Source organism: Strix aluco, chromosome 15, assembly GCF_031877795.1.
Source record: "Strix aluco isolate bStrAlu1 chromosome 15, bStrAlu1.hap1, whole genome shotgun sequence".
Lineage (NCBI taxonomy): Eukaryota > Metazoa > Chordata > Aves > Strigiformes > Strigidae > Strix > Strix aluco.
The window spans coordinates 20,630,156-20,655,567 of NC_133945.1; the positions used below are offsets into that span (position 1 = coordinate 20,630,156).

At 51.6% G+C, this 25,412-nt stretch overlaps 4 protein-coding genes across 8 annotated transcripts in view; 3 read left to right on the top strand and 1 right to left on the bottom strand.

The window, feature by feature from the left end:
- Positions 1–3,040, bottom strand: part of NPRL3 (NPR3 like, GATOR1 complex subunit) — a 45,452-nt gene extending 42,412 nt beyond the window's left edge. For 3 of the 5 annotated variants that reach the window (XM_074840814.1, XM_074840812.1, XM_074840811.1), the window contains exons 1-2: positions 2,857–3,032; positions 1,471–1,540 (exon numbers count right to left, since the gene is read on the bottom strand). In XM_074840814.1, the coding sequence (XP_074696915.1) occupies positions 1,471–1,540; positions 2,857–2,974 (188 nt within the window). In that variant the 5' untranslated portion in view covers positions 2,975–3,032. Of the gene's footprint in view, positions 1–1,470; positions 1,541–2,856 lie in introns of all 5 variants that reach the window. The other 2 variants (XM_074840816.1, XM_074840815.1) reach the window with 1 other exon arrangement.
- Positions 3,041–8,205: 5,165 nt separating this feature from the next.
- Positions 8,206–10,307, top strand: LOC141930330 (hemoglobin subunit pi). The gene is made up of 3 exons (XM_074841024.1): positions 8,206–8,300; positions 9,340–9,544; positions 10,128–10,307. Exons 1-3 carry the CDS (start codon positions 8,206–8,208, stop codon positions 10,254–10,256), a joined length of 429 nt encoding a protein of 142 aa, XP_074697125.1. The 3' UTR covers positions 10,257–10,307.
- A 2,463-nt stretch (positions 10,308–12,770) lies between these two features.
- On the top strand, positions 12,771–13,579 carry LOC141930252 (hemoglobin subunit alpha-D/D'). Its single transcript, XM_074840857.1, has 3 exons — positions 12,771–12,950; positions 13,069–13,273; positions 13,404–13,579. Exons 1-3 carry the CDS (start codon positions 12,859–12,861, stop codon positions 13,530–13,532), a joined length of 426 nt encoding a protein of 141 aa, XP_074696958.1. The 5' UTR covers positions 12,771–12,858; the 3' UTR covers positions 13,533–13,579.
- Positions 13,580–16,132: 2,553 nt separating this feature from the next.
- On the top strand, positions 16,133–16,969 carry LOC141930227 (hemoglobin subunit alpha-A). The gene is made up of 3 exons (XM_074840780.1): positions 16,133–16,291; positions 16,436–16,640; positions 16,743–16,969. The coding sequence occupies exons 1-3, from the start codon at positions 16,197–16,199 to the stop codon at positions 16,869–16,871; spliced, it is 429 nt and encodes a 142-aa protein (XP_074696881.1). The 5' UTR covers positions 16,133–16,196; the 3' UTR covers positions 16,872–16,969.
- Positions 16,970–25,412: the final 8,443 nt, after the last annotated feature.

Here is a 25,412-nt window from a genome sequence, read left to right on the forward strand (position 1 = left end):
CACATTCAATCTACTTAAAACCAGTTTCAGGAAAATACTAGCAGTTTTCTCATCTGACCATAATTTGAAAAGATAAAAGCTCTTCCTGCATCACTGTAGTAGCCACATGCTGCAACACAGTAATTCAGCACCACAGGTAACATCCAGCAAACGCAGCTCTGCATTAAGTGCTTTGTCCAACCTGCCAAAATGGCAGAGGCAACAAGAATCAGTATCAGACAGAAGTTGGTACCATTCCAACACTGTCTGAATCTATCTAGGGAAATACTAGAGCCAGGGTTTTGAACAGCAACCAACAAAACCCCTGAGATAACCAGCAAACGTGTGCACTGAGCCTTCCTCGTGTGCACACTAGCTGCCGTCCCCAGCAGTCTGAAACACCGTTCACTAGTCACCAAACTTACAAAACCACGGCTCGCTCCCACTGGAGTTGTGCCCTGTACCAGAGTGCACTCCCTGGAGACACGACAGTGTTTGAAGGTTTGAAAGACACCAGAAGAGGCAAGAGATACGAATGACCTCAAGCAAAATATGGTTTTTTGTATCCCAGTCCTGGAAAAACATATGAATTGATAAAGTTTACTGTCATGGGTGATTTTAATTTCAGCTAAACCATTCTCAAAGTTAAGAACGAGCTTACATTTTGCAAGGTTGGGATCTAAATTTCTTTGGGGGGGGCAAGTGATGAGTAATTCTTTTTCACTCTTATATGAGAGAAGAGCAGCAACTACCCCATTTTATTGACATTGGAGATCAAAACACGCATCACAAAAAAGATCTGAAATTGAACCATAGTCCAACAGACAAAAACCCCCTTTTCTTTCCCAGATTTGTCTCATATCTGATAGCCATAAATTTAGAACCACACAGCAGATTTCAAATTTTCTACAAAAACTAATTAGAGGGTCCATTCGTACATACGTAACACTGCCTATTTGCAATGCATTTGTAACCCACTGATTTCCTGTAATTTTAAAACTATCTTTAAGTCTTGGTTTCCTTTTGAGTTACTATTTCACTCCACAGACACAAAGGCAGCTATATCTGGAGAAACAAAATTAGTTATTCATTAGTGCACAGCAGTTCCATACGACAATTACATGAGCTAGGGAAGAATTTGAGGCAATTGAATAATATATCCAGTTAGAGGGAGGCAGGTAAAGAAAAGTGGAATTTTGCCAAAGGATTAATACTCCTAATTTTGAAAGAGTAATATTGCCTTTCTAACGAGCATAAAATAACTGACCTATACCTTGCCCAGAAAACAACAGATTCAGTAGCATTCCCTCATGAGACGTTCCTCATTACTAAGCACTAATTTGCTCATAACTTGGCATTAAAGCATTTATTGGCAGGTCATCTTCTATACAGTCTGAGAGAATTTGCCTAGTGAACTAGGAGGCAAGAGAGCAACCGGCCACCTCTCCTCTGTTTCAAACTCTTAGGCAAGGAGAAATGTTTTCCCCCTACCTGGAGTCCCCATCTTGATCTTCTGTGGTGTCACCAGAGCTGTTCACCGCATATCGACTCCTTGGTTTATCTGAAGCAAAGAATAAAGACAACTTTTTCAAGGAACAATCTCCTTAAAGTTGTGTTAAGAGTACATCATTGTAGTGATGTCTGTGCCCTTTTAAAAATTATCTATAAGGTAGATCTAAAAAAAAGTAGTATTAAAAGCAGAAAGCCCCTTCCTTTTTAGGTAGAAGTACCAGATCTTGTTTCTTCTATTCTCACTCAAAAACACATAAAAAGTAGGAGGAAGAGGTTTACATCTTCAGGGGTTAAAGAGGAAAAAGCAAAACATTCACAGAAATAACTTTTCTCTCAAGTGCCAGGTTTGCAGTTAGAGAAAGAGTGGAAAATAAAATTCTGACCAATGCATTTCCCTCATTATTGCTTAGGTTTCAGGACAATGACCATGCTCCAGAACCCCTCCTGCAGTGGCAGGTATCGAAATCCTTTACCAACAAAACCCAGGAGGGGGGCAGGAGGAAAGCAGCCAGCCCCCCCAAAAAAACTTTTCAGATTTTACCCATAAAAACAAAAAGGGGGTTGAAGAGAATTCTCTTCTGGTAAAAAGTGACTCACAACCTAAACCAGGGTGTCAAACCTCTGGTGACATACAGCAGTTAGCAGGCGGCCCAAGTGACACAGCCTCACGGCTCCGGGGCACCTCCAGGCCCCGCAGCAGGACACTCGCCCGCCGGCGAGGCCGGGGGGGACCCTGGCCCTGACCGCAGCCATCCTGCCCCCGGCCCCCGCGGGCTCCCGGCTGCAGGCGGGTCCGAGCCCGGCCCCAGCCGCCATCCTGGATCGGGAATGTCAAGAGGCAGAGGTACAACCAAGGCGGGCTGCGCAGCGGCCGGCTGGCACCTGCACGGCCCCGTGCTCCTGTTTTCCACACGGAATGAAACCTGCTCCAGCCCGTTATTCAACGCAAGGGACTGAAGTGTCTCCGCTTCTACCCGCTGTCGGTTTAAAGCTCACTTAGTGCCTTCCGAACCCCCTCTCCCAGAGCGGTGCCTTCACCTCTCAGCCTGCCTCCTCCTTCCCCCACAGCTCTGAAATCGCACCACCGCCTCAGCCGGCCCAGGAGCAGCCACAAGGCACCGGGCCGGCAGCAGCGCCTGGCACTATGTGGGGCAGTTACCGTGGGTGTGCGGGGGGTGTGCGGGGTGCCTGGGGGGGACGAGGCGTGTCAGGGGTGTCAGGCCCCCACGCAGGGTACGAGGCGTGGGGGGGGTGTGGGATACCAGGCCCCCACAGGGGGTACGGGGGGCGCCAGCCCCCGGCGGAGGCTCCTGCGGGCGCGGAGCAGCCGCAGTCCCCGGGCCGGGCCGGGCGTCGCGCACTTACTGGCCTGTGCGGCGGGGTGCTCGGCGCCGCGCTGGAAGGGGAAGCGGAAGAGCAGCTTGTTGCCGCGGCTGCCCGAGCTCACCAGGATAACGCTGATGGGGCTGGTGCTCTCGCCCATGACGGCGCGGCGCGGCCCGGCCCGGCCCGGCCCGGCCCGCAGGAAGGCCGCCCGCCGCCGCCGGCTTCCGCTTCCGCCCGCTACTGGGGACCAGCCGCGGCTCCCGGCGGCCGGCGGGGCGGAGCGGCCGGGGCCGAGCGGCCGGGGCCGGGGCCGGTGGCTCGGGGCCTCCGGGCTGCGGGCAGAGCGCGGCCGGCCCCCCGCGCCTCGCAGCCCAGTTCCGCCCAGCACCTCGCACCCCCCCAGCGCTGTCCCCCAGTACGGCCCAGTGCCCCCAGTTCAGACCAACACCTTGCAGCCCCCAGCAGTTTCCCCCAGTGCAGCCCAGTGCCCCCAGTTCAGACCAGCACCTCACACCCCCTCACCAGCACTCAGTCAGCCCTGTGTCCTCAGCCTAGACCAGTACTTCCCATGCCCATGGACACCACTCTTCATTCCTGGCACTCCAGTTTATTCCAGTGCTTCATCCACCCACAGCCAGCTCAGCCCAGTGCCCCCAGCACCCCCAGTTCAGCCACACACCCAGCCTGTGTGTGGTGCCCCCCTGGGCCCCCCAGCCATGGTGCTGGCCCTGGAGCCCTCATGCAGGGGCTGCCGGAGGCCTGGACCACCCGTCCCTGTTTCTTTCCATCGGCCCCTTTGGGTCATTTCTAGTGATTCTGCCAGTTCAGCATTACGAGCCCAGAACTTTATTAAAAGCCGGTGGCAAACGGCAGCGAGGGCTCATCACTCCCTGGTGGGTTAGCCGGTGCGGGATGCCTGCAGCAGGCAGGCTGTGGAAGTCGGTCCTCTTGGCCCTCTGTGCTCCAGGAAGGGCACACTTCATCTTGTTTCTCATGTTCACTGCGAGATCTCAGGGTGCTTTACCACACTGGTACAACTCGCCTTGTGGCTTTGTAAACTTACTCCTGCCTCTAGGTGTAAGATGTACTCCTGTAAGAGTAACAGCTGGCAGCGGGCTTGGCGCATTCGTCTTATTTTGTATTTAACTGAGATCAGAAAATTATCAGCAGTTATGTTAGAGGATGTCCTGGGTTTTGCATGGAAAGTCTTCTGCATTTGGTTAAAATATTTGGATATTTGAACACTCTGAGATATCCCCACTCTGGACGTTGCTCTGCAATTCCTCCCCGAGGACATTGGGCAGAGGTGGGTGACTGAAGAGGGAGATGAGCACACACGGCGCGGGCGTAATCTGCAGGGCCATTCTCCGCAAGGCCAGCGATAACAATTGAAGCAGGAGAAGGTGTCGCTGAGGGGAGAGAGTTGTCCAAGGGTGATTAAAGAGCAGTCGTATTATCACAGCAGAGCATTCCTCGTGCACCAGCACTGGGCAGCTACGTTGAAACTTCCCAGTGTGTCTGCTTCAAAGCATAATTTTGTTTTCTTAAATAATAAATTACAGACATTCTTGTCATTTCCACATCTTGGAGGCTGCGGTTTATTTAAAGCAAACTGTTGCAAGCTGGTAGGAAATTAAAGATAAAACCAGGACTTAAATTCCCCTTTTAAGATTTCCAAAACTTAATACACCCAAAATTTTTCAGTTAGACGTATGTGCCACCATATCCATGGGAATTCCCTTTGAGGGGGAGGCTGCCCTGTGCAGAATACAGGTGCATGGGGAAAGTTATCCCTGATCTCACAGTGGTGCCATTCAATCGGTCACTGGATTTACAGTCAGGGCTGACGAAAATGATAATCCCACTTTTATGATGAGCAAACAGACCTGTTGATCGCTTCTGCCTTTTAAAATGAGAAACTCTGGCAACCTGCTTTTGGAACAGGATTAAGAAAGACCTACGTTAATACTGGAAATCACCTTTTTTAACACTAAAAATCACACGTCACAGGTTCATGGCAAATATTCGTCATCTGCTCAAGGGTGGACATTCTGCTAGGGGTTTATGAACATAACTCTGAGAAGCAGCAGCAAGGGAGGAGGGCAGGTCTGTGGGGTTTCCCATAGGACTATTCATTATTGGTCCTGTGACCAGTGATCATGTTTTCCAACTCCTCGTGTCACTCAGGCCAGAACCTCCGTGTCTCACTATCCCGTGGGCAGCTGGAGCACCGGGATGGAGAAACCTGGCTGAAAGGTCCATGAAAGGGCAGAGACCATCACTCTCCGTGTCACACTGCAGCATGGCCAAGGATCACGCTTCTCCCACCAGGCACGTTCCTGAGGAGTGTCCCCAGCCGTCCCCAGTGCAGCCCTGATCCTGGGCAAGCGATGACCTCCTAGCAAACCGCGGTCATCTTTTGGCTGTTCTGGCTTTTGTGATAGTGCAAGTGTAGCTCTCGATAAATTAATTCAAATTCCATAAAGATTTCAGCCATGATGAACCCTCCTGTGCGGGCATTGCTCTGATCCTCATGTCTACACAGACTGTAATCCTACAGTCCTGGAGGATCAATGGCTAGACAGGAGGCTAAACAGTGGGCAGCAAAACAGGAAGGAGTCCTGATGGTGTCTCTGCCTTATGCCCGGGTATATCTGGGTCACAGTCACTTCCCTCATGTGTTGACTGAGTGACCTTTGATTAAAAGCACTCTCACTGAGGAGAGCTTGGGGCACAGCCATGCAGTGGGCAATGTAAGAGGCAGCACTTTGGGGAGGAAATGAAAACATTATATAAATGTATATTCAACAACAACATCTTAATTTTCAAAGCAATTTTCCGATGAGAAAACTGCAAGTTTTTTAAAATGTGTATAGCAAGGGATGATGAATTCATCCTGCCTTGATACTCCATCCATCTAAGCAGTATAAACTGAATATTGCCTTTTCCTGTGCCCTGACTGAAGGACTGCTGCCCATGCCCTCAGAGGCACTTTTAATGGGAGACTGCTCTGCACTGCATCTGTGCAGCCAGAGTTAGCTCCAGGTTTACAATGGACACATGTGGCATTTATTAAAGGGAGGATATACAACAAGCACTCTGATAATATTCCTTATTATAAATCAGTTGTCTTCACCGGGTGTCAAGAGAGTCTCCTCTTGTATCCCCTCTTAAAGTGAGGTACCAAGAGAAGCGAATTACCCAGCCACCCAGGCAGTGGGCAGGAGGGCTGGGGAGGGAGCTGTGGTACTGAACACAGTCTTAATGAAATCCCAGATAAGGTGTTGGCCTCCACAGAGAGGGTGATAATACAAGATCACTGAACCCAGCCAGGCGTGCAGACCAAGAAGCATCAAGTGCTTTGTGCCTGCCCCTTGGGAAAGCCCAAGGTCTCTCCTTCTTCGTCCGACAGATCACCTGCAGGAAGACTTAAACTCAGAGCCCAGCGCAAAGCACAGGGGGTGGGTCAGAGTCCTTCTGCGAGTGCCACTGCAGCCACCAGAACACTGGGGACACCAGAGGATACAGCAGCAGCTGTCTGACCCCATCCCTACCGCTTCTCTGGCACCACTGATTCATTCCCACCTGAGCCCAGGATGCAGTGGCAGAGCCACAGCCCCAGGATAGTGACATCTATTTGTAGTGAATGTATCAACTCCTACAGGCTGCAGAGTCTACCCGAAGAGGAGAGGCCTATCCCCACTTGAAAGCCCTGAGCAAACCCCCACCATGAGCACAGCACACAGGAGAGCCTAGCTCCCACCCCAAACCCAATGCCTGCCGGCAGTCAGGTCCCCCTGTCCAGCAACATCACACAGCTGCACCGTGGCTCCCAAGAGAGGCTCCAAGTTCAGTGTATGCTCCCGTGAGATATTTAGGGGGGGCTGGGTGGTGTGATTGCACTGGCATTGCTACTTTGGTACAGATAACCAACCGTATGCTGGACCCGAGTATCATTAGATCCCTAGAAGAATTTTCCTCTTAGCAGGACAACCGTGTCTGGGGAGCATCCCCTGGAGCAGTTGGTAGCATTGCTGTGAAATGCAGACATGTCTTGCAAGGAATCTGGCTTATACATATAAACCTTCTCAGCACAAGCGTGCAAAGCTATTTGGGCACAGAACACTATCTGACCTCTCTGACTGTACCAGGCAGCTTCCCATGCACAGCTGCCAGCGCTCAGTGGTGTGTACGACTGCTGTAGTTTATCAGGGTGGCAGAAAGATTTACCTCTGCTTCATGCGCTGGCAGGATATTAATTCCCTGAGGTTCAGCAGTGACCATCTCCATTAGGGTATTTCTTTGACACTTTGCCCACTTATCTGTGATTACAGACTTGTGCTCATCTTCCCTTTGCTTGTTTGGTCCTTCACACATCAAGTGTGCCCATGCCCTGAAGCTACAAGCCACCTATGGTGGGACCAGGCTTTCCTGTGCATGTCCAGCTGTAGCACGGCACACGCCAGCTCTGGCTGTGGTGCTGAGGGCTGTTGTACAGTTTGAAGGATAATTAACAGGAAGATCACGCAGCTAGAAAACAGATGTGCAGTATGAGGCATTTAGTGATGAAAAAAAGAAGTCTGGCTGGGCTTTCTCACACACACGTGCTTTTTTCTAGGACCCTTATCAATTTCATAAGCTCCCTCTCCCTGTATCCATAGGGATCATTACTGCTGGTGCTTTTATAAGCAATATCAGTTGTGGAGTGCATCCCTAATTCTTTGCAAGAGGCTGGCAAAGTGAAGTCCTGGCAGCGGTGAAGCAAATGGCAAAATCTCCACTGATTCCCCCAAAATCAGGGTCTCACTCGCCCACTGAACTATACTGCACATCTCCCAGCCTGTCCCTCGTACTACTTAGGAAACATTTTATATTAAATATCGGGCCACGTGGCAGCCACATATACTGGAAGTGTACGACATGACACAGAAAGGCCCAGTCTTGTGTCCGCATCTGTGATGCAAGGCAGAAAATGCAGATTTTTTTCAAGCTCCTTAGTATGCTTGAAGTCCATACACTCCTCAGCTTAAAGATGTGTCCTAACACTCTGTCACTGGAATTTTCCAGCATTATCTCTCTGTTCATGTATCAATATATGTCCAGACAATTTCTTCTGGCCACACGGCCATTATGTTAAGAAACAAGAAGCTGATAACACCAGCAAGCGAGGAGGCCAGTGCACTGACCCTTGCTGAAGTAGGCATTGTTTCACGGGGAGATAAGAGTCTCCCACCTCCATGGGTGGGCCTCTGGAGTGACCAATGAGCGTGGACAGGCGCCAAGGTCTGCTCTCCCCTTCCTCTTTATAACCAGGGCTGTCAGGGCGATGAGTCCAAACCTGCCCTGAGCACTCATTGCGAGGAGCCTGAGCCTGCACCCTCCTGCACGATGACACTGACTCAAGCCGAGAAGGCCGCCGTGGTCACCATCTGGACAAAGGTGGCTACCCAAGCCGATGCCATTGGGGCAGAATCACTGGAGAGGTAAGTCCCCCCGAACTCCTCCAAAGAGGGTGCCTCCTCTGGCTTTGCTATTAGGATGCATCTCATGCAAAACTTGCATGAGTGAGAGCACACAGGGATTGGTGAGAGTTGATGGATGACCTCTATGTCGTTTGGTATGTAATTTTCTGGGATTATATCTGTGCTACTAAATGCTCCAAAATCTCATAGCAAAACATAATTTTCTAAACCTAATTCTAGAGGTTTATTTTTCATTATAGCAATCCAGAAGAATTCACAGCCAGGAGCCCTGGTGAGGAATTCAAAGTCATTCATACTCAGTGTCCTGAAACAGGCTTATCACTGTTAGGAAATGAACTTGAAGTGGTTTATTGCATAAGTGATGCGCTTTCTCTTGCAGTTTCTAGGCACTGAGAGAATAGATATCCACTAATTTCACTGGATACTCATGTTTCATTGTTCCAGTTGATAAGTAACGAACTGTTAGGAAACAAGACAACTGGACCCCCTGCATGAAGTAAGCACAGTAATCCAAAATTCATACAAATGAAGCAAGCTGGCACAAAAGGGATAATAGTCTGGAAACTGTTCAGAAATTATGATGTTATTCAAAGTTATTTAAATGTTATTTACAGCTCAATATAAAGTATTGCACTACTCCTTCCAAAACTCTGAGTGCCACTCATGTCGATTCTGGTTCGTTCAGCTCATATTAGTTTGAAGGTCCTGCAAAATGGCTTGCAATGTAATATAGGAAATGTACTGACAATTTGGGGCTATTATTTTTTTTTTAATACATTAAGTTTAAAATTATTTTTAACATTTCATTCTTCTCTAGTATGCACAGATTAGCCCACTCTTTAATCTGCACATACTGCAGAAGAGGTTTAAGAGCAGAAAGACCCTCCTGATGCTTGCTTCAAGATCCCAGATCTTTGTTACAACTGCTGAAGGAGTGCACTTCTGTAGCTGGCAGGTTTACATCGCACTTGCGCTGGGGTTTTACCATCTCATGCATGCCATTTCCACTGCTAAATCTCATTCTCATGTTCTCCTCCAGGCTTTTCTCCAGCTACCCCCAAACAAAAACCTACTTCCCTCACTTTGATCTCAGCCAAGGCTCAGCTCAGCTTCGTGCTCATGGCTCCAAGGTCATGAATGCCATTGGGGAAGCTGTGAAGAACATTGATGACATCAGAGGCGCTTTGGCCAAACTCAGTGAGCTGCATGCTTACATCCTCAGGGTGGACCCAGTGAACTTCAGGGTGAGTGAGCACAGAGACTTTCAGGGATGAAAACTGCCATCACAGAATTAGAGACCACAGATAATTTTGGCTAATGGCAGGTTGGTCCCTGGCTGCACTGCACAGCCTCGTCAACTCATGTCGCTGCTTGTTCCCCACCTGATTTTTAACCTGAGATTGGATCTTTTAATGAAAGATCTGGTCTGGCTCAAGCAAAGTACTACTCAGGGGTCTCCTATGGGTTGTGTTAGATGGACTCGCGTCTCTGCTGCCTTTGTTGTAATTTATGAATCTCCCTCACACATCAGGTTATATCTCCTGTCTTGAACAAAGTCTTGGTAAATTCTAAACATTTCCACCTTGTTGCATTTCCCTTTGGTGAGGAAGGAAGGGACATTTGGAAGAGGGAGTGGGATCAAGGAGTGCCTTTTGCCCTATGCCAAAGGCAACTCTGCTTCTTCACATGTAGCACAAGGCAGCAGCGTTACCTGCTTGGGACACGTTGTTGTCATCCCAAAGCACACTGGGACCAAGGTCCACTGCAGACCCCTAGACTGACATCTGTTACTGATTATGATGGATTTCATCCTGTGTTCCCTTACAGCTGCTTTCGCACTGTATCCTGTGCTCCGTGGCTGCCCGCTATCCCAGTGACTTCACCCCAGAAGCTCATGCTGCGTGGGACAAGTTCCTGTCCAGTGTTTCCTCTGTTCTGACTGAGAAGTACAGATAAATGGCCCCCACAGAGGGTGAGGAATGCACATCCATGGCACATCCCAGCTGCCAGGCTCTGGGGTATTCATCCTTTCCCATGCAGTCCTCTCAAATCCCCTATTCAGGGGCTCGGTCATTTGCAAAACCCAATAAATAATTCAAATGTGAGCTATGGTCTCTGTGTTTTCATTCCCATGTGTTCCACCTACACCTTAGTGTTCAGGCAGGAGTGTTCTGAGATGTCTACACAATATGGAGGAGGAAATACTAAGCTGTGTAAATTTGTGTACTGATTCTGGTTCTAATGAATTCATGTACTAATTCATGTGCGAAGCTGGGTAAATGCAGTGGGAAGAACAAAACACTGAGCAGAAGCCCAGAACAGGCTAAAGCCCTACGACTGCTACTGCTCACCAAAGGTCAATCCACTGAAGCCTGTTTCCAGGCTGATCAGGAAACAGTCTTTTACCCTGCTGGGATATTGAATGGACCCAGGCTTTTGGTTTGGCCTATCCAAAACCTGTCACAGCCTGCTGTGAACAAAACCTGCATTGCCATATGTTGTGATGTGCCCGGAGCAATGCTGGGCATTGTCTTCTCATGCTCCTCTCCACGGTGTATGGACAGAGTATCTGATGTGCTTCATGAACACCTTGGACTATCACACCTGCTAGACAGGTGTGGTAAAGGAACCATCCACTCGGTTTGACATCTCTTATTTTTATCCGGGGAACTTCACATACATTTGAAATTTGGGAATACTAGTGGCTACTAGAGATCAGTGTTGATGGTGTCTGAGGGACCACAGATTCCCAGAGTTTCCCTGGAAAGCAGTGACGGGGAAGAGTTCAGAACTGATGGTCACCCTGGGGGGACTGCAGGGATCCTCCATACATGCCTGTTGTGGGTTAATCCCCGTGGGCAGCTGAGCACTACACAGTCATTCACACACTTCCCCCCCTCACTGGGATGAGGGGAAGAGGAAAGGAAGAATAAAAGCAAGAAAAATTGGGGGTCAAGATCAAACAAACAAACAATCAAACAGAAATAATTGTTTAATAAGTGAAGGATAATTGGAAGAAGAGGGAAGAAAGCAAAACAAAACAGGTGTTGTAAAGGCAATCACTCACTGCTTCCCATGGGTAGACCAATGCCCAGCCAGTTCCTGATCAAGAAAGATGGGTAACCCTCCTAAAACTCCCTAAACTCCTCTCTTTTCCCTTTTATTGCTGAGCATGGTGTTATATGGTATGAAATGCCTCTTTGGCTAGTTGGGGTTATCTGCCCAGTTGTATATAGTGCACCCCAAAATCTATTCTCTGGGGGGACAGAGTGAGAAGCAGAGATGGACTTGATGTTGTGCAAACACTGCTCAGCAAAAGCCAGAACATCAGTGTGTTAGCAGGGCTGGTTTGGTCAAAAACCTGTAACACAGCACCGTGTGAACTGCTGTGAAAAGAATTATTTATCAGGTTACATTCATTGCCCATGCCTCTCTCAGACGACTTCTGACATGAAAAGGGTGGTGCAAAGTCTCAAGCACGCTCTGATCGACAACCTGAACTAGCATGGCAAGCTGTGGTCCTCATCTTTACAAAATTTTGGGACTGTGTTTGGGCAAGGGGGAGAGAGACAGTGAGGAAGCTCTGAAGCCACCAAATTGCTCTAAACGTGTCACACATTGAACCACAGCAGTTTTTAAAACTTTCTACATTTGTGGCTCTCAGGTAACCTGAGCATTTAAGTCCACAACTTAGGTAGGTCAGCATCTGGTGCGGCCCTAACCCCAAATTTGTACCAATGACTTTGTACAGAGGCTGAGCGAAGGATGTGACAGTCAACAACCACCGTATGCCCTGCGGGATGTCCCAGTGTGTATGGGGAGAGGCAGGAGCACACGCTGGGCTGAGAAGAAGGGAAGAAGCACAGGCCTGACAGGCATCCCAGGATGGACTTTGGGAAGACCATGTGCTGAAAAAGGAGGTTCTTCCCCACCCAGGTTTCTTCGGGCTGCTGGAGAGATGATGTTTCTCATGGCAGATGCCCAGCAGAGCCCAGGAGGGCTTGTCCATGGCTCCTGCTCAGAGGCCCAGGGGCTCTTCAGACAGAGAGGGGCTGGATGTGCCAGAGGCTGGAGGACATGAGGGACCAGGGACACGTGTGAGACTCGCTCGGACACCCGTGGAGCCAGGGAGGACCCTGGCCTGGCTAGGGGGAATGGTGGGTCCCCACAGGGGGCTTGAGGATGTGCCAGCCGGTGAGACCAAGGCTGTGGCACCCCCAGGGCATGCCTGTGGCTGCTGTTGACCATGGGACAGCCCAGCCGGGTGCTGCCCCCCACCCTCCACCTGCTGTGGGGCTGGTGCAGTGGGGCGGGACAGGGCAGGGCAGCCGGGTCCCCTCGGGGCCTCCTCAGGGCTGGGCCCCCCGAGGCAGTCGGGGCCCCCCGAGGCCACACAGCAGCCACTCCCTGGGCCCGGCACTGCACAGCCGATAAGATAAGGCCGGGATGGAGGTGCTGGGTGCTATAAGAGAGCGTCCTCGTGGGCAGTGCTGCCACCAAGACCTGTCTGCCACTGCCAGCTGCCACCAAGACCTGCTCGCCACTGCCAGCTGCCACCATGCTGACCGCCGATGACAAGAAGATGATCCAGCAGACCTGGGACAAGGTGTCAGGCCACGCAGAGGCCATAGGAGAAGAAGCCCTGTGGAGGTGCAGGACGGCCTGGGGACCCCACGGGCGAGGGGGGCAAGTGGGTGGGAGCCCCATGGGGGACTGGTGGGGGGGGTCCAGCTGAGGGTCAGCAGCACTGACCGTCCCGCTCCGGCAGGTTGTTCATCACCTACCCCCAGACCAAGACCTACTTCCCCCACTTCGACCTGACCCGTGGCTCTGAGCAGGTCCGCAGCCATGGCAAGAAGGTGGTGAACGCCTTGACTAATGCCGTCAAGAACATGGACAACCTCAGCCAGGCCCTGTCTGAGCTCAGCAACCTGCATGCCTACAACCTGCGCGTCGACCCCGTCAACTTCAAGGCAGGAGGGGGACGGGGGATGGGGGACGGGGGACGGGGGATGGGGGATGGGGGATGGGGGATGAGGGACAGGGACCAGGCTGGGGGTAAGGGGGCCATAGCAGTGGTGCTGAGTCCTCTTTGCCTTGCAGCTGCTGTCGCAGTGCTTCCAGGTGGTGCTGGCTGTGAACCTGGGCAAGGACTACACCCCCGAGGTGCATGCTGCCTTCGACAAGTTCCTGTCGGCCGTGGCCGCTGTGCTGGCTGAGAAGTACAGATAAACTGCCACCTGTGCCTGGATGCCATCAATAAAGACTCTTTTGCCACAGCACTGCGTCTGTCTGTGCCGGGGCTGGGGGCTGGGGTGGGCTGAAGCGTCACGGTGCTCCTGCTGGAGGGGGGGAAGGAGGGAGGGGCTGGTGAGGCCAGCCATGGTACAGGTACCGGCCATGGGCTCCCTGGGTGCCCCCAGGGCCCTGCCTGCTTCCACCCTGACCCAGCTTAGGGTGCGGCTGATGCTGTCAGAGGACCCTGGGGAATGGAGCTCAGCCTGTCACCCTGCTGTGTCTGCATCCCTCTGGGGAGAGGGGCGAAGGGTGCACCAAGCCAAACTTGGTGCTTGCATCCCCTTGAAGGATTCTCTGATGGGGTAGGATGAATCCCTCCTGGGTCCATCTATCACAACGGCTACTTAGGACTTTATTGAGGATGCTGTAGGAGCTGAGTGCCTGCATGAGCTCCAGAAGCAATCAAACAAGTTCATGGAGTAAAAAAAATCCATTAAGCACAAACCCTGCTCTTGGGCTCAAGCCCCTGAGCCACAAATCCCTGTTGACTGCCAGGGAAGTGCCCCCACACTTGCCCTGGGTGTCTGCTCTTCCCCTGGCACCTGGGCAGGGTGGCAGTGGGGCGGGCAGAGCTGCAGTCCAGCACAGGGCCACTGGTTTCAGGGGCCTGGAGCCTGAATTTAAAAAAAAATCATTGTCTTTAGATCACAGGTGGTGGGTTGTAAGATACTAAACTGGGTTTGCTCTGCGCTGTGACACCAGAGGGAGACGAGTGTTCATGAGGGGTGGGAGAGAGTGTATCAGGAGAGCAGTGCCTGCGGTGGCCGAGTACAGGCAGCTGCCGGGTGCTGGGCATGCGGGGACCCTGCCTGCACAGAGATACAGGGCTGGGAGTCCCCGGGCCACAGCGGCCCCTGCTCCTGCAAGTGCACTCATGAACCCACAGTGCTTTTCCTCCATGCTCAGACACATCCCAGTCTACATCCTGGTGTTTTCATTGGGTGCATTTACACCCATTTATTCTTGTGCCACCAGTTTGAAGGGCTCTTCTGCCTTTGCAGTTTGCCCCCCTGAGGCACATACAGGCAGCAGACACCCTCCCCCACCAGTTTCCCTGGGCTCTGCTTCCCAGAAGATCAGCCCCTCCGTCCTCCCCTCCTTCCTTGCCCTGAAATGGTGCCAGCTCGACCTAATCTCCCCCAAACACAAACGATAAGAACCATCGGCCATGGAGGAAACACGGGTGTGAACTGTCCCCTGCCTGCCTGCGCCAGCTCTCGAACCTACTGGAAGCACCACAGGCCCCCTCACCCTCCTCGTCTTACTCACCATCCTCATCCTCCTTGCCCTTCTTGCCTTCATCATTTGGGGAACACAGGACTCGCCGTGGGGCACTGTGGCCCTGCATGCCTTCTTTCCCTGGCTGTGAGCTCCTGTCGCTGCAGGCCAGTGCTTGTGTCAGCGCCCAGCGCTGATCCCCGTGGCTCTGCCGAGTGTCCCCCCTTCCCAGGAGTCAGGGTCACCCAGAACCCCGCAGCACTGGGGCCAACACATCACGTGTGCAGGAGAGATGGTTGGGGCAGGGGAGCTCCGGGGTCTGTATGCAAAGGGATGTGACTGCAGTTCAGGGAGCAGGGGGTGAAGAGGGCACATACTTTGGGGGTACACTGGTTTGGGGTGCACTGAGGGAGCGAGAGCAGCGGGGATGTGTGATAGGGGCTGGGTGGGATGGCAGGGTGTGTACAGGGGCAGTGTGTGTGCGTGCCAGGATGGTGTAGGTGCAGGCGCCGCGTTAGCAGTGCGTGTCGGGGCACGGCAGGTACCGGGGCAGTTCACGTGTGTGCGTGGAGGCTGTGTTGGATGGGTCAGTCCGTACGTGCCTGCGGGGCCACGTGTGGGTGCCAGGGTGCTGGGCAGGCCCGGTCTGTGGGACACAGACTCCCACAGAATCACAGAATCAACTAGGTTGGAAAGGACCTTGAAGATCACCTAGTCCAACCATTAACCTACCACTGCCCAGTTCCCATCTACACCATATCTCTCAGCGCTATGTCGATCCTAAACGCTACTGATACTGTCGACCCACCACGCTACTGAAGTTCCAGGCCCCACGCTGCTGCCGCCAGCACCCTGCCAGAGCACAGCCAGGCTGTGCCAGAGCTGCCCCCCCAGCGGGACCCCAGCCCCTGCCCCGCGCCGAGCCCCGAACCCAGCCTGTGCCGGGAGGGGATACACGGCCCCCTCCGCCCGTGCCAGTGCACACCCCAACCTCAGCCCACGCCAGCACAGAGCCTAAACCTAAGCCTAAACCTAAACCGAAGCCTAACCCTGCGGTCAGCCTGTGCCAGAGGGGACGGGCCACCCAGCCTGCGCTGATGCAGCCCTAACCCTAATCCTGACCCAAAGCCCAGCTGGTGCCGGGGGCAGAGACCCCCCAGCCGGGCCCGGTGCCGGTGCCGGTGCCGGGGGGAGCAGCGGGGCGCGGCGCTGGCCGGGGGGTTGGCGGGCGGCGGCCCCGCCTGGCCGGGGTCCAGGGCCGCCGGGGCCGGGCCGGAGCGGGGCGGGCCGGGGGCGGGCCGTGCCCCGGCACCGCATATAAGGGCGGCGGCGGCCGGCGGGGGCACCCGTGCTGGGGGCTGCCAACGCGGAGGTGACACCATGGTGCTGTCTGCCAGCGACAAGACCAACGTGAAGGGCGTCTTCTCCAAAATCGGCGGCCATGCCGACGAGTATGGCGCTGAGACCCTGGAGAGGTATGTGTCCCTCCCTGTCGTCATCCCCTCTTCTGTCTGTCTGTCCCCGCTTCCCTCCATCTGCCCCCATCCTCTCCCCATCCACAACTGTCCCTGTCCTATGTGTCCCTGTCTCATCCATCCCTGACCCCCTCTGTCCCCCAGGATGTTTGCCACCTATCCCCAGACCAAGACCTACTTCCCCCACTTCGACCTGAGCCATGGCTCTGCTCAGATCAAGGCGCACGGCAAGAAGGTGGCGGCTGCACTGGTTGAGGCTGCCAACCACATCGATGACATCGCAGGTGCCCTCTCCAAGCTCAGTGACCTCCACGCCCAAAAGCTCCGTGTGGATCCTGTCAACTTCAAAGTGAGCGTCTGGGAAGCGGTGACCAGCCCGGCTTCCCTCCTGCACCCCCCTGGCCACCCCCTCACCTCACCTCCTTGCTCACCATCTCCTTTTGCCTTTTAGCTGCTGGGCCATTGCTTCCTGGTGGTGATGGCCATCCACCACCCCTCTGCCCTGACCCCGGAGGTCCACGCTTCCCTGGACAAGTTCCTGTGTGCCGTGGGCAATGTGCTGACTGCCAAGTACCGTTAAGACGGCACCGTGGCTAGAGCTGGACCCAACACACTGCCAGCCTTCCGACAGCAAGCAGACAAATGATCTGAAATAAAATCTTTGACATTTGTGCTCCAGCCCTGGTGTCCTGCTCTGATTGCTGCCTGTGGGGAGGGAGTGGGAGGGATCTGCTCTGGGGACTCCCAGTGCCAGGTGGGCAGGTGGAGGAAAGGGGTTCTGGTTTTGCTGTCTCCAAGAGGAAGCAGCATCAGGGTGGCAGTGCCCGGCAGGCAGATGCTGCTTGGCCAGCTGTGGGGCTCTGGGAGTGAGCAGAGCGTTTCCAGGCACCAGTGGAGGGGAAAGAATCGCAGAGAGTGGCCAGAGTCTGGCCCTTGGGAGCTCCCTGCAGCCCCAGCCTGTCCTGGGATCCCCACCAGCCCTGTGTACCCCCTGCCCCTGTTCAGGCCAAATTGTTGGAGATCATCTGCTTCTGGTATTTCTCGTGGGAGACAGCGAGGTAGGGGGGCTCCTGGCACCTGTGACCCCCTGCATGGTGGCACAGTGAGGGCACCCTGAGGACTCCGAAGCGCATGGGCATCTTTCTGTGCATCCCTGGCACGCAGGGCTGTGTGGCATTGTAGGGCGTCTGTTTCCACCTAATGTTGCATTGCTGGGGAGTCACTTTGGAGGGGTCCTGGGGGGCTGGCAGGCTTGGGGAGACAGCAAGCATGGGGCACTGCAAGGGCAGCAGACAGAGCTCAGCCCCAGATCCTGCTCTTTGGGTGCTGAACCACAGCAGGGTAGGGGGTGTCAGGGCAGGAACATGAGCAGAGGCAGCAAAGTGGTGCTGGGTGCTGCGGTGCTGGTGTCTGCACAGCCCCTGGCCCTTATCGCGACCCACAGCAGAGCAGTCACGGTGGGGGGGGGGACTGCAGGTGGCTGATAAAGGAGAGTGCGGGCTCTCCTCCAGCTGTGGGTGTGGTGGGAGACGGGGCAGCAGATAGTCCCAGGGGGCTACAACCTGCCAGGTGCTGAGTAAGGCTTCCTGGTCCCTGCCAGGGCTGGGAGGTGGTCGGTGCTGGGGTGAAGGTTCGAGAAAAGCCCTGAGGGGCTGGCGCAGCCACAGCATGGAGCTAAGCTGGGGTTGCCATGGGCCCCTTTGCTCCCTGACACTTGCAAGGATGGACATTTGCCCTAGCCCCATGGCCTCCAGTCACCATCAATGAATGCACCAGAGGCAGGAGAGACCCCAAATGACTCTGGAGAGAGAAAGAGGGAGGCCCTCTAGCCCCTGGGGTTTCTCCTGCAGAGCACCACAGGCATCGTGACCCCACATGCCCACCACACCTGGGCACGGTGAGGAGAGGAAGAGAAAGCTGGTCAGGGCATCACTGACCAACCTGATCTACCTTTGCATGGAGCAGGGTGTTGGGGCAGGTTGCACCCTTCCAGCTGACATCACCCAGACATAGCTGAGGGCACAAGTCTGCTCTGCTGAGAGCCTCTGCTCCCTGGGGAGCTCAGGGAGAGCAGGGGTATAGTGGGGGCGTCATGGCACACAGGTGTGCAAGGCAGTGTGGACTGGCGTGTAAAGCACTGGAAGAGCCAGCATCAAATTCTGCACAGACTTGGATTCCTCCAAACCCAGCCATAAAGGACTCTCGTGGTCCTGAGCATGGTGTGTGCATAAGAGACAAGGTGTAAGAGCAATGCAGGAGATGGTATGTATGTGGAGGGGAAGGGGTTGGCAGTTGTCAGCCTCTGCCAGGCTTTCACTTCCAGCTGCTCCCATGCCGTGTTGTGTCCTCAGACAGGACACTGCGTGTGGCAGTGGGCAGTGTCCTGGCTCTGCAGCACTTTCCCAGGGCTCTGTCTGGCCAAAGAACTGCTGAGCTCCAAAGAACAGAGATGAGTTTTGTCCCAGCCATTTGTCCCTGCTGCCACAAGATGGGGACCTCCAGCTGTGGTGCTTTATCGGGGCCAGGCAGAGGGTGCAGAGGGCCAAGCCTTGGTCCTGCCTGCAGGGCTGAGCTGGAGAAGCAGGCTACCAGGATGGGCTTCCAGCCAGTCCCAGGTCCTGAGCACACTGGGGACACTGGTGCCAGCTCGGAGGGGTGCAGGAACCCTCCCTAGCAGCCCATTTCCAGCACTGGGTGCCCCAGCAGTCAGGCACCCCATGGCTCCTGGCTCATAGCACAGGGACATGTGAGCCCCAGGCTCCTTTCACTGGGCATCCCTTGGTGGCCATGGCTTTGTGTGCCCCAGGACACAGCCTGCCCCATGGGCCAGACACGCTGGCAGCAGCTTTCTACAGCTTGGCTCTGCCTGAGCCAGTGTTCCTGCTCAGCTGCCTCGGGCCCTGCAGGCTGCGCGGCAGGGTGGTCTGGAGTGGGGCAGGTCAAATACCAACCCCAGTGCTGGCTTGGGTTGGTTCTGCAGCTCGTATTGTTGCAGCTCCGGTGCTGACGAGAGAGGCGGCAGCAATCTCTGCATTGCCAGAGCAGCGGCAGTCCAAAATGGCATGAGGCGACATGGAGGAGGTGGACTTTGGGGACAAAGCCCTCTGATGCAGGCCATGGCAGTGCTCAGGAGGCAGTCTCAATAAGCAGCTTCAGTGGAAGAAGGAAGATGAACATCTTCAGGTGAGACAAAAGCCTGTTCTGATGTCTTCACTATCTGGAGGCCTTTCTCGCCTCTTGTCAACATTTATTCTTGATGGACAAAGCATCTGTGGTTCAAAGATACCTACAGAACAACACAGTATTTTGTTATATGATAGTCACCAAGGCAAATGGCATCTCAGAGCTTGTTTTTACTGAAAGAGGAGCTAAAGCGACATTAGGAAACAAGCTTGAGAGTTATGACTTACCTGAACACAACACTTTTACCAGTCTCTTGAGGGGTTGCAAACAGTGTTGTCCAGGTAGCTTGGATAGCACTCTTATTAGCATCTGATAAATAATCAATGGCCCTAGAGAGCGTGACCTGGAAATGGACACAGAAGTACATACTTCTGGAGTAGGTCAAGCGTCCTAGGGGAGTTTATCAGCAATTTCCCATTCAAAATTTTGCAGAGAAGCAGCGGGAAGATACAGAATTCATTTCTTACTGGAAGCTGATCTTGGGACCCCAGCTGAGAGATGCTCTTGCTGGAAAGAGGAAGGTAAATGTCACACATTTTACAAACTGTTCTTCTGTTTATACATCCCATATTGGCATTCGATATGCCAATAGAATAACTCATGATTGGTGCAAACTATAGGTCTTATGTTGAAAAGCTGCTGCATAAGCAGTTTGTTTGCCCTGTATTTGGACAGTTACTCTTTCCTAAACGTCAGATTTTCCATACTGAACTGATCTCTGATTTGTTTAGATAAGTTTGAATTTTAACCCAGTGCTTTGGGGTGCTCACAGCCTCTGTAGCTCAGGAACATCTGAGAATTTAATAAGCACATTCTCCATTACAACTCATAAGTTATTGACGAAAGGACAGTGAATAATAATGCTGAACCAAGGACTGGAATCTGTCACAGAAGGGAAACAGACTCATCTGAAATTATTCATTCTTGGCAATGGCCATAGTTATTACTCACCTCTCTCTTCAATTAAATGTCCCACTGGTTTTTTGTGATTTGAAGTTGACTGGTGTAAAGTTCCTTAGTTTCCTCCTTTTGCCCTGCTAATTGTAAGAGACCCTATTGTCTCGTTTCTGCGACCCCATCACCCTCCATCACTTTCCAGAGATACTGTTTGGAGATGGCTTCAATCAGTTGCTGAGGTAAAGGGGATTTTTTTCAGGCAAGCAGCCTGAAAATACTGGGATATTGAAACATATTTTAATCCACAGTTTTTAGGATTCTCCTACCTTCTCCACTGGCTCTTTTGCCAGTGGAAAAAGGAAAAGTGGTCACAGAAGACAGAAAATAGAGTCTGCCTTCACTAAAATGCCCATTTTGATGAAGGACTTCAAACACTTTCTCTCCTTCTTTTCCTAAAAGCAGAAACTGTTCCCAGCGAAGCAGCCACATCAAGCACAGCTGTACAAGCCCCTCCAGACAGGACAGGACTGATAAAAACAGGTATTCACAAAACTTGAAACACTGTCTGCTCCCCTTTGCCATCACAAGAAGTTCAACATTGCAAGCAACATCTTAGAAAACCTTTTTTGCTGATCCACCTCAAAGCCGACCTGTGAAAAACCCAGGTCTTGTTCTGTGAGCCCTCATGACTGAAAAGGCATTAAGCAGCATGAATCCCCCATCCTTGCAGATGCTCACAACAGAATCCAGGTCTTGGATTTTATATGTGGGAGGAGAAGGAGCAGATCTGTGGTAACACAGTGCTGGCCATTGATGGCTTCTCAGTGCTGTATGGAAGCCATTTATCAACTAAAGGGCAGAAACTTTCCACGCCTACTTTGCACTGGTTTTCCACCTTCTTTTTGTGGCTGACCATGTCTTTTCTGATAATTAGATCTAGCCAGATTTTCACTGCAACTGTACCACTAGCAACCCTTTTCAATGAGATTATAATATTTTTCAGTCAGGCCTGCTTGACACTGTCCACTGGGGGTTGATCAGATTTTCACTACAGGGATGGAAATTGAATAAAAATGCAAAGATTTTCTTTCAGCGGATTACCCTGTCTTCCTACCACACACGAACCATCTGAGAAGATCTGAATTTGCTTAGGGATGGTGAAACTGAGAACATAGAAAATGTTCTGCTGGTAACATCATTGGTTCCTCTCTCCCAGTGTTTTCAGCAACAGGAGATGCCATGTGGGGAGAGCACACGAGCCTAGCCACTTTAGATTGTGCTCCTCCAGCGTTCACACCAGCAGTAATAGCAATTTCAGAGGGTACATTCCTGCCTGTTGCCTTCAGCAGCTGTCTGTTGACAGCTCATGAATTTGCTATACTTTTTATAAACCTGCTGATCCTATTTGTTTCCACAGCCTCCTGTGGCAGCAAGTTCCAGAAGTTCGTTCTCCCCCCTGCCCCGTATGTCCATTTTAAACCAATCTACCAGACTCATCAATGGCCTCTAACGCTGGTCATGCAGAATCCAATGAGCACCAGGTCCACATTCACTTTATGCCCTTTCTGCTCCTCCTTCTCCAGGGAAAAATCCCAGCCTTCCTAGGATCTCCTCATATTGCAGCTGCCCCATTCCCTTGATCATCTCAGTTGCTCTGCTCAGGCCTCTAAGTCCACTATGGGCTTAGATCAGAGGCCAGAACTGCACAGATGTGGGTGCACAAGCTGTTACACATGAGGCAAAAGATGCCTTCTTCCTGCCCCTCCTGATGACATCACCACATCTTGCTGGCTTTTTTTGCTGCACATCAAGGCTACAATTTTTGTGACCCATCAATGAGGACTCCAGCATCTTTTTCCTGAGCTGTAATAGCCAGTTTAAGTTCAACCTCCTCTGTTTGAGACCATATTTCCCTATCTGTGTCACCTTATTTATCTACACTGAAACAACTGACCTCTTATTCTTCCATTGTGAATAACACTGAAAGCTGCATATAGCAAAGCTCCATGGACTACATCAGACAGCCTTTCACCAGTCTCCTGCAGTGATGGAGCATCGTCTGATGGTTCTGTCAAAAGCTAAAGTGTGCAACACTAAGAGCAGATTTTTGGTCCATATTCCTGGGACACAGTTCTTCATTATACCCTTCTTCCCAGATCTCCTGTCACAGTAACTTCAAGTAGGGAATGAGCTGCTGGGTAGACACAACTCAATGAGGATCTAGCTGAGATGGTTAAAACACAGGGATTTCCAGCCAGCACCACTTTTTTACTCCTTGACCAGGCAGAAATACGGGAGCAGACTGTGCCAGCTCTGTGCTCTCCAGAGACCTTTGCACATGGCCAAGAAGATCCCAACTAGGGATTTATGGAAAGCAATACAGCAAAATGTGCACTGCAGCTGCTCAACCAGAAAGCTTTTATACCTCCTTCAGTGGCTGAGCAGCTGAGTGCCTTTATTAATAGGAGAAGTATATTTATCAAAATTCATGGGTCAGCATTGTTAAAGCTCCATAGATTCAATTTGGACAGGTCACCATTATTTACTTTTCCAGCTCGTAGCTTCAGACAGGGATATTTCCAGTATATAGTCCAGATTTCTTCCCAGGCCGGTTTAAAACACAGTAGGAAATACACTTTCCAGAACAGGGTCTTCCACCTGTGTCTGACTTTCTGAGGAGGGGCTGCGCTTCAGGACTCATGGACCAAAGAGCAAGAAGCAGATGTGGTGAGCCCTAACCATTACACAGGCACCTGCACCTTATTCAGAGCCAAGTGTGTCACTAAGCCAGACAGAAGCCCTGGCCCCGGCATAACCATGCTTCCTCAGATTTCAGCACAGACAGAAGATCACCCGTTTTCTAAACCTTGCAATTTTTGTTGCCACCACAAGAGGAGGCAGATACCACTGCAGCTGGATCTTCTTCTTGGCTGCAGGTCATGGTGATCTGCATGTGTCCACCTGCAGCACTGCCTGTGGAAGTGGAGGGAGCTTCAGCTCCAGCTCCAGCTCTGCAGCTAAAGGGAGACCCTCCCTGGTTCAAACTCACCTCTTCTTCTGAGATTGCAAGGCTGCTTAGCCAAAAGGGAAAGGAGCAACCCACAAAGTTGCTAAGCCAATGACAACATTTTAGTGTCCGCATGTGTTTGGAGCAGCTGGCAGTCTGGAGGTGACATGTCCTACAGCATCCACCACCCCAAACTGTCACAGTGAATGCTCTTCTTGGGGAACGGGAGCAAGTCTAAGGGGCCCGAGCTGTGAGAAAACAGGTATTGTAATGTGTCAGGGATCTGATTCTGCGTTACGTTAGGTGAGTTTGATTTATGCTCAGAACTCTCAGATCTTTGACTTTGAATCTCATTTGTTGTCCTTTAAGAGGAAAATAACTATAAGTAGAGACAACATTGCAGGGAAGTCATTCATAAGGATTGATTGATGATGAGCTACTACCTTTAAAGTGGAGCTGAAGGCTAAGTTAACGTAGAATGAGAATAGAAGACTTTGTTTATTCTTCTTTCAGAAGAAAAATTTTTGAGCAACAGCACAATCAACTGGGAGAACTCAAAGCTAATGTGGAAGAGGCTTGCCATTCCTTAGGGAAAACATTGTAAAATTACTTTATATCCAAAGAACCAGGAAAAACAAGAGGAAAAGAGTTTAATACCTAACTGGAATGTGATTTCCTAATATCAAAAGGCTATTAGGAATAAGCAGATTATGAAAAATGAAGAGGACTATCCATTAAAGAAGGCTTTGATTGATATTTGCAATATGCGTGAGTGAAGTAAGAGCAGACAAATCCATCAAGTTGTGGGTCAAGATCCAAAGCTCAGTCATAAGCTTTGTTGTAAGTCATGAGCCGTGTTACAGCAGCATCATGTGGTGCTGGGACCATGTGATTTAAACTGGAGAAAATATCAATTAGTGGAAGATTTGTAAGATGGAACTCAAGAAAATAGGAAGAAGATAACAGGAGTGTTGAAAGGGAATTATCAGACTGGAGGGAAACTACTGATGGAATCTGACCTTGGATCTGGCCTTGGAATTTTTATTAATGGCCAAAACATTAAAAAAAAAAAAAAGATGTGGGTACTGTCACAATAGAGGAGGACCAGGATATTACAGGATACTTGCATGGCATCAAGGATCAACATAGCAGAAAGGGGATGATATCCTCATGCCCAGCCGAAAGATGGTGAGGAAGCTGATGATGTCGTTAGGCAGCAGGACACGTTCCAGAAGGAGAGCTCTGAACATCCGAGGATAGTATTACACAGGGACAAATGGAAATGAACAGGCAGTGAACAAATCTAGCTGGGAGTTAGAATAGTCCCTTCCCATCCCACGCTTTAGGTGCTCAAGCTTTCGGGCTGACTTCAAGGACGTCTTCTCGTAAATCAGATGAGGACATTGCTGGCTATTGATTGCATAAGCTGCTCTGACAGGGCTTTTGGTGATGTCAGAGCCCCTAGAAAATGACTGTCTCTTCCCTAGGGGATTTCCTTCCCATATCTAATAAGCTTATCAGAAGTGTATCAGGTCTGTGAAAGGAAGAAGAAAAGATTTTGAGCTTCTGAAGTAGAAAGTCCATCTTCAGGGAGTTTGTGGTTGACTGGAAAAAGGTCTGAAGTCCTCAGCCAAGCTGACCTGTAAGCAAGTGGTGGGATTTTTGCCTGAGCAGGAACTCTGTCCAGACTGGATTATTCTTGTGGAGAACACAAACGCGTCAGAAGGTATCCCAAAGACAAGGTATGTTAGAGGGAAGATCCTTGGCTCTTTTGAAGTCCAAATCAGAGAATGAGTTGCTCGTTCCTGTGACAGCCACATCCCCTACGAGTCCTGTGAATGTGGCAGATGTGTGAGGGCTGAGAAGGCAATCGGACTTTCTAGGAACACGTGTAAAACCACCCTTCAGATAGATGGAAGGGCTGAGCCTCCCCAAAAATTTCTGCGCTGAGCTAGGGTATGGTGGGCTGTTTGGTTATGACTGAGGCACATTAATGTTTGTGATTTCAGATTAAACTGATCCTAAATTACCATT